The sequence below is a fragment of the Orbicella faveolata genome, unplaced genomic scaffold, assembly GCF_042242905.1.
Source record: "Orbicella faveolata isolate gen_17 unplaced genomic scaffold, um_ofav_v1 contig_36, whole genome shotgun sequence".
Classification (NCBI taxonomy): Eukaryota; Metazoa; Cnidaria; class Anthozoa; order Scleractinia; family Merulinidae; genus Orbicella; species Orbicella faveolata.
Genome location: NW_028301565.1, coordinates 3,560,364 through 3,570,238, shown reverse-complemented (window position 1 = coordinate 3,570,238; position 9,875 = coordinate 3,560,364). Strand labels below are relative to the sequence as shown.

General features: G+C 38.6%; 1 protein-coding gene across 1 annotated transcript; it reads left to right on the top strand.

Annotated features, from left to right (window-relative positions):
- Positions 1–254: 254 nt before the first annotated feature.
- Positions 255–8,768, top strand: LOC110042581 (leukocyte cell-derived chemotaxin-2-like). The gene is made up of 6 exons (XM_020747940.2): positions 255–368; positions 951–1,067; positions 3,791–3,890; positions 6,626–6,798; positions 7,649–7,831; positions 8,571–8,768. Exons 1-5 carry the CDS (start codon positions 314–316, stop codon positions 7,828–7,830), a joined length of 627 nt encoding a protein of 208 aa, XP_020603599.1. The 5' UTR covers positions 255–313; the 3' UTR covers position 7,831; positions 8,571–8,768.
- The last annotated feature ends 1,107 nt before the right edge of the window (positions 8,769–9,875 follow it).

The following is a 9,875-nucleotide window of genomic DNA, read 5'->3' as shown; positions in this document are numbered from 1 at the left end:
ATATCGATATCGTGCAAGAAAATAAGTTCAGATGCTGCATGTATATTGAGAATGGGGCAGTCAATCATTATTCGTAACAGTATCATATTACCACGAAAAAAACACATTCAAGTAGGGGCTAGTACTGTCTTTCAGCGACGTAACAGCACATAAGCTTGTTAAATAAAAAAAAAAATGCTAAAAATAACGAAAATTTTTTCCGAACAAGCTGATATAAGTGAGAGGCGCTATAAAAACTGAAGATTTAGGCTGCGTTCTCGCAAATTTCGTCTGCGGTTGTAAGGAGGCGATAAGTTTACTACATTGACTGACTATGAAGTTTTCGCTTGTTATCGCTCTCGTGGTGGGAATCATTCATTCTCAAGAAGGTTAGTTGATGGTACTTTAAAGAAGGTTTAGTTAACAAGCCAAAATTTAAACTAAAGCTCCGAAAATCTTCTCAACTGATTGATAATAGACTTTCGGAGTCCAAGTTTCATTGTTCAGAGTTCAAGCGGTCGGCGAAATGGTATCGTTTCGCATGAGGACAAAATAATCGTTAAAATTAGTAACTAGCCTACTGCGATTTTTTTCCCGATGGGAAAAGCCTTTTCTTATTCCGTTTTAATTGAATAAAATGTTTGATTATAAAAGAAAAAAAAACATTAGATATGACTATTCTTGTTAAAATGCCAGAACCAAATAGATATTCCCTGAGTATGCTATACTGGATAAAGCAACGCGAAACAGATAAAATTTTTGACTAAATCACGCGTGGTCCTCAATGCTAAGGAAAATTAATCTCGAAACATTACAACAATGCAAGTATATTTGTCGTAAGCTCAGTAAATTTTTGTAATTCTAGTCGTCAGGCCATAATCAATCTCCGACTAGAAGACAACTCAGCTCTTTTTTCTTTTTTTTAAAAAAAAAAAACTAAGTTTTTCATCTCATCATTTTATTCTTTTTAGTTCTCGGCTGTGGTGGTGGTCGTCGAGGTGGCCGTGGCGGTGGCCGTGGAGGTGGTGGTAGAGGCTCCCCACCTCCACCACCGCTGCCTCCACCACGCGGCGGCGGCGGTGTTGGTGGTAAGTAATTTCCACTTAGTTTCTCGGTTTTAAACTGCGAACGAAAACGAAAACGAAAACAGCAACTTTGAGAACCGTTTTTTTTTCCAATGGAACAGTAATCAGCGGCAACATAGCAAAATGACTTGTCTTAAGTGAAAAACCTATGTTACGGTTGACCTGCACCTCTTTGAAACGTTACTTTGATTCGTTTTTGTTCATCTGCACCTCTTTTATTGATAGCGCTAGGGGAAATGTTTGTTTTGTTTACCTATTGTTTAGTTTAGCCAATTATAAATAATCTTGAAAACGGTCCAAGTCGCTCCCTTGCCAAGATCAATGCCTTAAAGAAACTTTTTAATGATCTGTTATTCTCTCATTTCCTAAAAGCTTTAAAGTGCACCTAGCCCACGTCTACCCTGGAAGGTTGAATATCTCACGTCCTCTCATTTCCTTCAGGATGGTGCACTACACATTCGAAAAGTGCTCAGAAACGCCTTCCAGAAGTGCTATCGGCTTTTGCAGCAATATCCCAGATATAAAGAAAGATATACTGTACAATTTACTGGCGATGAGCGGTCAATGCTACAAGAAAGACGTAAACGGTGGTTAATTTTGTCGAACCGAAACAAGTGAACTGAGTCCGTGAGAACCATTGAAGAACTTTCACTGGAATTTGTTCCGTAGACGTTCAAACGCTATTTTCAAAATTTTCTGCTTAAAGCCAACCAGCAATTTGTAGAATTACTACCAACAACCTATATCTTCCAGTCCCGCAGTATTTATAACATAACTGGCAAAGTCGTGTGATCAATCAAGAAGCGTTACGACCGCTGTACTGATATGTAAATGTAGGTCGCAACTGTACGCCGCCAACCAACACTTAATTCTATTTCGATTTAGATAAAAGTCAAAGATTAATCCTTAAGAATTACATGATCAAAAAACTGTTAGACTCACAGAGTTTTTCGAAGGTTTGGAAATCAACAGTGCGACAAACATTCTGTGCAATAGTTCGTATTCGTATTCTGTGCAATAGTGTCTATGACCGCGTAACATTATCTGCGGACGGCTTACGGAACACATCCTTTTCGCTTATCCGACGAAAACTGCAAACTTTGAGAAAAATTTACATTGGTTATGTGGAGTTACGACTTAAAACGTGTGACAATGTGAAATCGGTAATTGTATGAAATGTTTCCTTCCGCCTTTGCTTCCCGCAGCTTCAAAAATACAGGTCCAAACAATTCTACGATTTTCAATCGATCGAAGCCAGTGTTTTGGAAGTCATCAAGTCTCGAAAACTGCAACACTTACGTCGATCTTCTCAACATGAAGCATTCCAGAAAGTAAAACACAAACTGGATTTAATAGAACAACCATACCTTGACAAAATACATTCTCGCTAAGGACAAATGTAAACGGGCTATAACCACGCGTGGGAATCTTGTGTTTAGGTGACGAAATTACCATCCAAAGCAGTCCTTGAGTTTTCTTTACTGCTTTTCGTTTGCCTGTTCTTCCACTTCGTATCTAGCTTTCCATTTCTAATATACAAACAGCTCGTCCGCAAAGAAGTCTTCGCCGTCGTCGCTTGAAATATTGCATATTGTTCTCAAAGCTCTAAGGCCCGGTTTAAACGTCGCATTTTACACGCGCCGAATCGAATTGCCGAATTAAGTGCATGTAAAATGCAACGTTTAAATCAATTAAATGCGACATATTTCAATGAAATGCGAGTTCAGTCAAATATTCGACTGATCCAATCGAATATACGACTAAAGTTGGACAGTTGATTTAAACGCCGCATTTTACATGTGCCGAATCTAATTCATAAATTGTGTTAAATAAATTATGTTAAAGAAATTATTATGTTTGCTCGAATGGGAATTAACACGTCGCTATCGCTCGCGCCCAGCAATTTTATTCGGCAAAAAAATGCAACGTTTAAATCAAATCAGCCAAACTTATTCATTCGAGTCGACTAAAATTAGCATTTGATTCGGCGCAAGTAAAATGCGACGTTTAAACCGGGCCTAAGCAGTGAGTTCACAGTTGTCGAACGTGCTCGATCGAAGTTTATTTCGGATTCTTCCGAATCGAAACTTAACTCTGACTCCAGTGACGAAAAAGAAATGATTCTGAAACAAAACGTGGCCATTTTAGTCCCAAAATATATTGGAACGATTAGTTTTGTTTTCCATTTTCTCGAGCAAATACAGAGAGCTGACTGAGGCGCCATTGTGTTTAGTTCCTGGGTAGACGTCATCGGCAACCGCCGCCCAGACTCCCTTAAACGCGGTCGTGCAACACTTCAAGCACGACTTTGAAAGGGCATAAAAAATCAAGGATTCAACCAAATTCAAAAATTGTTTCGCCCAAATGCTTCAAGTAACAAGTGGATTCGTTTTAGCGAAAAACAATTTTGGGGGTTAGGGGCACTTTAATAATTGCTTTAAGAACAACTTTTTCCCCTCGGTATGTGCCTTCTACATGTATTTGTATCAGAAGGTGATCCGTGCAATTTTCGCGGCCTCGATCAGTTGTTGCGTCCTTCGGCTTGAGCATTTTTGGCTAATATAAGCAGGCTATAATAACATTTTGCATTAAAGTTCGTAGTTGATTGTTACACAATAAACTTCTCACAAATTGCAAGAAATCCATTAAGAGCTGAGTAAAATGAGTCATAACTTCTGATCCGCAATATTTCTCTAACTAATTGAGTTCTGCTCTTGGACCTCTAGGTGCAAGCAGAAGTAAATGTTTTGCACAGATCTGTAGCGGCAATCCTACCAACCGAATAAGAAGCGATTCTCAAGGCGATGGTGCTTATTTAGCAAGAAGGTAAAGCCATTTTCATACAACGTCATCAAAGTACATTTGGCGTTACAACACCGCGTGAAATTCCAATAATAATATCCCCTCGTATCCCCCCTAAAATAAGCCCCCCCCCCCCCACCATGATCAATATGGCCCCTATATGTTATAACCATCTCATCCGCCTGATTGATGTGTCTGGGTGTGTTTGATGTGTTTTGTATTTATTTCGTTCCAAGAGACCAGCCTTTCATATTTTTTGTATGTTCTTTTTATACGGATCACTGAGCAACAAATTTTTCTTCTTTTAACAGTTTATTTTCTACTACTATAAACAACTAAAAGAATTTACAAGATTATAATTATAAATAAGTAAATGAACAGTACAGTACATACAGTAGTGGGACACCCAAAATAACTAAAAAGCTAAACTAGTTGGGTGACCGTAATTATAATAATTAAAAACTTGAGAGTCAGGAAAGAGGCACAACAAATCTTTTGATTTCTTTTTCTTTTTTCAGGCTGTTGTGAGTTCGTGAAATCGGTAGATTGGCTTTAAGAGAGTCCTACGAGGCACTAATAAGCTAAAACAAAAAACAAAAAAAACACAGAAAAAGCAATAACACGAAAGGTTCATTGTTTCGATAATCCACCACCTAAGGCTCCCGTCCACACTACGCTGGAGGAATCTGAAAACAGAGGTTTCACTTTGAAAACGCATCAACTGTTTGTCGTCCACACTACGCCAGGGGAATTTAAAAACGCAACAATTACCGGTCATTTGGATTTGTTTTTGAAAAGCCAGCGTTTTCAAATTCGTCCGGCTTGAAGAGCGTTTTCGAAAAGCTCCGTTTTTGTGACGGATAAATGTGAACGGTAGGCCTAACGGTAGAAATAGAGCTGCGATTTCAAATTTCTCCGGCTTGGTGTGGACGCTGCCTAAGTTAATTAGGAAAGCCCTATTCCAAACGGAAAATTGATAACCTGCGTGTTCTCTTAAAGGTCAAATGAACTAAAATTTAGACATTTATTTCATTTGAGTCCAATGTGTTCATTAAGTATAAAATAAACATATTCTGAAGTTTCAAACGAATTGGACGAAGCATTGCGGAGATATTGGAATGTTAAAATCACTGCTTTTTATTCTTCATAATCGTAGAGCGATCGGGAAAACTGTCGGATAATTGTCGGAAATAAAACTTGTGACGTCACTGTTGATGAGCTCAAGAAATGCGGGAAGATTGAAACTGTTTTGGTTTCAAGTTTACACTGAACTTCAGAGGAAAACCACTCAAAATCCAAAGTTAGCACTTTCAAGTTCATCCAGGCGTACCCAAAACTTAAGTTAGAATGGCTTATAAAAATGAAAAGAGAATGCTTTACGCCCAAAAATTATTCGCGCGTTTGTGCTAAACACTTTTCCGAAGACAGCTTCGAACAAAACTTTGTGGTAAGGGGTTTGTTGGGACCCTCTTTCACGCTTCGTCAACTTGTACTCAAGAAAGACGCTTTACCGACGATTTTTGACTTCACTATGGAACGTTGCAAGCCGGCAATTGGGCAAAAATCGACGAAAAACAAGTGAATAATGCCCACCAAACAGCGGACGAACTCCTCGGCCATTTCCCAAGTAAAATGAGGCTCGTATTTAGATCTAAAACCTTCCCCACGAAGACTCACTGAGGCAGAAACGCAGCAATGTTCAATACAACAGTGACGTCACAAAGCAGAGTCTAAGTTCCATTCCTTCCGTTAAAGTGCGCGGTCATTTTGGAAACGCGTTCGTGAAGCAATCGGCTGTCTTCATACTTTTAACTTTTTTACTCCTTTTCACGGCTCAGAAAGAAAAATTTCCGCATAACGTTCTTTAAATGTTCGTTTTTTTTTAACATTTCGTCGCTATAAAGTGGCCGAAGAAAGGATGTCTAAATTTTGGTTCATTTGACCTTTAACCAATGAGATTCGCCCCATTGTGCTTTTTAAATATGACAGACCTCAGATATTTCATCGACTGTCAGCAAATTTTCCAAGAGCATTAGGCATTCTGGGGTGGTGACTTCTTTCATGGCGTATTTTATATTTCTTTGTTGTCATATTGCTTTCCTCTTTTTATTGATTTGTCTTTTTTTTTCCGTTTTGAAAACTTATAAATGCTAGAGTGATGGATGCAATGTCCAGCATTTGTCTAGTATTAGCTAGTATTCGAGCCCATGACCTCTCAGATACATACAGTTTGGCGCTCTAACTAATGAGTTATGCATAGACTCCTGATGAGTTTGCTAGGTTACTTACCAGGTTCATATGAGACATGCGTCCTACATACTGCTAGAACCAGCAAACCCGAAAGCATCTTGTAAGAGCACCACAATTTAATCTCAACCTTAAAATTTACCAGAGTCCTGTATGTATTCATCACATACTCATGGAGAGAAAAGGTTAAGAAACCTGGCAAAGTTCTTTGTTGAAATAATAATTGGCTATTTTGGGGGTTGACCCTGCACAAAACCTGGCAAAGTACATAAGCTGGTTATGTGTGCTCATACAACTTGAACTAACCAATAGAAGCATTGCGATTATGAAATTCATGCATACTCTATGAAAATAAACAAAAGAATAAACTTCCAAAATAAATTTTAGCTTGTTTGTTTGCTTGTTTGATGTTCATCAGTTTTTTTTAAACCATTTCCCTGTTTTTATCATGATAGACGCACCTAATTGTCTTTTTGTAGAAATAATAATCTTTTCCTTTCTTTTTATTGCAGAGGTAGTCGCCGCCATAGAGGTTACGACATTGTATGTTCTGCAGGGGCCAGTGTCTACGCACCTTTTCCCGCTAGAGATAAGGGGGTGACCAGACCGTATAGCCCTAAGTCATCTCATTGGGGGGCAGTTTACAACACCGGTGTCTTCATGGAAGGCACTGGATCATGGGCAGGTAGAAACTTCATCAGTAAATCTTTTGTTGAAACAGCCAAAAATGCTTGACTCAAATATACTTTTTTGATCTGTTGAAGTAAAACTGTTACTTTTTAGTTTGATCAATAACAGGAAATAACGAGCAACCTTAACGTATTGACGTTACGCTTTAGTATATCAAAATTCTAAGAAAGCCAGAGCAAATAGAAAGGCTTCGGCTCCATAGGCCGGGCCGACTTAATAATTAACCATGCTTAATCAAGTAACTACTTGTAGTCCAGTTAGCAACGTACGGGAGAATTTCTCGCTAATTCTGTTTAGTTTTTTGGCATTTTCCGAGGGTACAATATGTTCATGAAACTCTTTGTACCGGTGCAATCTCGCTCTACATGTCACAAACTACAGTAACCGGGATATTTGCCGGTCGAGACTTACAAGTCTTACAATGTATGATTATCATGTACCTGACAAAATTATCAGGCACCCTAATTATGTAAAATGCATCTCGCACTTTGTAGTCGTATCTAACTAACTGAAAAAAAAAAAAACTGATTATTAATTACTTAATAACCATGAACGTTCGGTCTTTACGGGAAAATCTCAAAACGAGGTTTGGTATTTTATATTGAAGGTCGAGGTTTGATATTTTCCCATAAAAACAACAAAAGTTAATAAGCTGTTTATTATATGGCTTTTCTCTTTGTCTTTGCAGGCCCGAAATCGGCCCGTGGGCCTTACGAGAGAATATTGCACTACAGTATTAGCCAATCAGAGCGCGCGTAATAATAATTATTGATGCAATATGAGGGCAAGCAGATTTTGTTCATCGCCAGTTACTTTACACTGCTTTTGCATTTGTCTCGTCCCAGGCTACGAGGTCAAGATGTGGTATGTGAGCAAGGGAGTTAGGGATCGTGTTAGCGTTTCTGCAGGAGATTTCGTTGGTACCATGGAAAACAGGGCTGCTGTGTCGCGTGGTATGATAAATCATGTTCACGTGCAACTTCAGAAGAATGGCGTGATAGTGAACCCCACACCTTATATTTGTTAAGGTAAGGCATTGTCGACCGGTACCAACCAATGTACACGTGAGCGAGCAAAGCAATCATCTAACCGATAACTCGAACGATTCAAACAACGAATCACTTTTTCTCTTGGGAAGGGAGGAACTTGGAAGTTTTTGAACAGATTGTGCCACCCGATTGCACTCAAAACCCCTGACTTAACTGAGACCTAAATGTACGATTTTCTATCCCCTTTTTTCTATCCCATAAGGGCTTATGCGTCCAATGGCGTGACAAGGACTCATAATGATGATGATGATAATGATGGAGATTTAACCTCCCACCTTTAACAGGCATCGCAGACAGACAGACTTCAACATGCGTTGCAGACAGACAGATATTAACAGACGGTCGTTGCCTGTCTTGTTCCTTTGAAGATTATGTGTAATACAGTATATCCATTTTGTTAATCGCCCCCAAAAAGCTCAATGCTATTAAGGACGAAAATCAAAGTTTGTCCCTGCAGTTTTAAGAAACTCAAAATCTGCAACCTATGGAGCACCCCATCATAACTTAATTCAAACCTGTAAGGAGTAAACGAACGAATCATTGCTTGTTTTGTGAGACAGGTTTGTAGGTCCTGGGGTTAAATCCCGTTCAAGCCTGAATTCTTTTTTTCACCTGTGTGTGTATGACTACGATGATCAATCATGTCAAATTAAAATTTCTGATATTTGATATATTCACTTCTTAAAATTATTTGATGGCTGATTTTCATTTTTCTCAGGTTTTGCAGTCTACTCACTGGTGCAAATGACAAAGCCTGGACAAGAGGAAAGACTCAGGACTCCATAGTTTTTTGGTTAACATACATGTAGAACAAATAACCAGGCGAAACTCTGCCGGTTATGAAGATCGAATGCTTGTAGAATTACAAAAGTGCTATAGCAAATCAAGGCAATAAACGTAAGATAAACTTGATTAACCATGAATCACTTGTTAGTTTCGGGCTACAAAAGCAGTTTTATTCCGAATCGACTGATGATTAAGGTGGTTACTAACTAAAGATACTATTTCCACCCACACAATTCCTCAAAACAGCAGTCCTTCACTCCATCCCTTACCGGTAGAATAATAGATCGACAATCTTCGTGTAATTCTTGGACGAAACGCTCCTCTGAAGATACTCAGAAAAGCTATTTGTAAATCAGTGTTGCGCTGCGTCGGCGGAAAAGTGTAACACTTAGCTACTTGTCACCATAAAGTCGATAAAGTTAAACTACCGGTAACCATTTCTAAAGCTGACGTTTCGTGTGAGGCATCGTGGGTTGTATTCGTGTTAATATTTGGCTCTTATTAACCGAACTTAGCCGGTCTGTATGGGAAAATCTTGACCGAGGTCTTGAGTACAGACCGAACGCAGTGAGGTGTGATGTACTCACGACAGAGGTCAAGATTCTCCCATACAGACCGACTAAGCTCGGTTAATAAGATGTTAATTATATGGCAAACAAGAACAATTTAATTGGCTTAATGTAACTGGTCTGTATCAGCTGACATTTTGCTTGCGAACGCCGATGAGCTGACTTGAAATCTGCCAAAGTTTTTGCCAAACTTCAGTCATGAACTTCATTATTATACAACAAAACTGTTCCTCCAGATTTACATCCTCTGTTTTAGTGCCTTCAAATGGAAATCTATACTCTGCCATCTACAACACAGACCACTTACAATTCTGAGGATCATAAAATAACATATTATATAGAAACTGTCATATTTTGTAGCTTATTTCGTGGATTGTGATATGCTCAATCATTTATTTTCCAAGCAAGTGAATCTTCGAAATCTCCATAAACAAACACAGTTTATATAATAAATTGAGTGTCCTTTTGTTTCTTTTGTGATGCACATTTGTGGTGCCACGTTTCAAGAACACTGCTCCAATATTTCCAGAGATATCGTTTATTCAGTATTTTACCACTTTTTAGTTGCAAACAATATGACATCACCACTGATTAATTTGCATAATACAAAAACGTCAATATCCCTAAAACGAAAAAGATATTTCAAAAATAAAAACGTCATTCTTCTT

Coding starts and splice junctions, on each gene's coding strand:
- LOC110042581 (XM_020747940.2), top strand. CDS start 314: ATGAAGTTTTCGCTTGTTATCGCTCTCGTGGTGGGAATCATTCATTCT. Junction 369..950: donor AATCATTCATTCTCAAGAAG/GTTAGTTGATGG, acceptor TATTCTTTTTAG/TTCTCGGCTGTGGTGGTGGT. Junction 1,068..3,790: donor CGGCGGCGGCGGTGTTGGTG/GTAAGTAATTTC, acceptor TTGGACCTCTAG/GTGCAAGCAGAAGTAAATGT.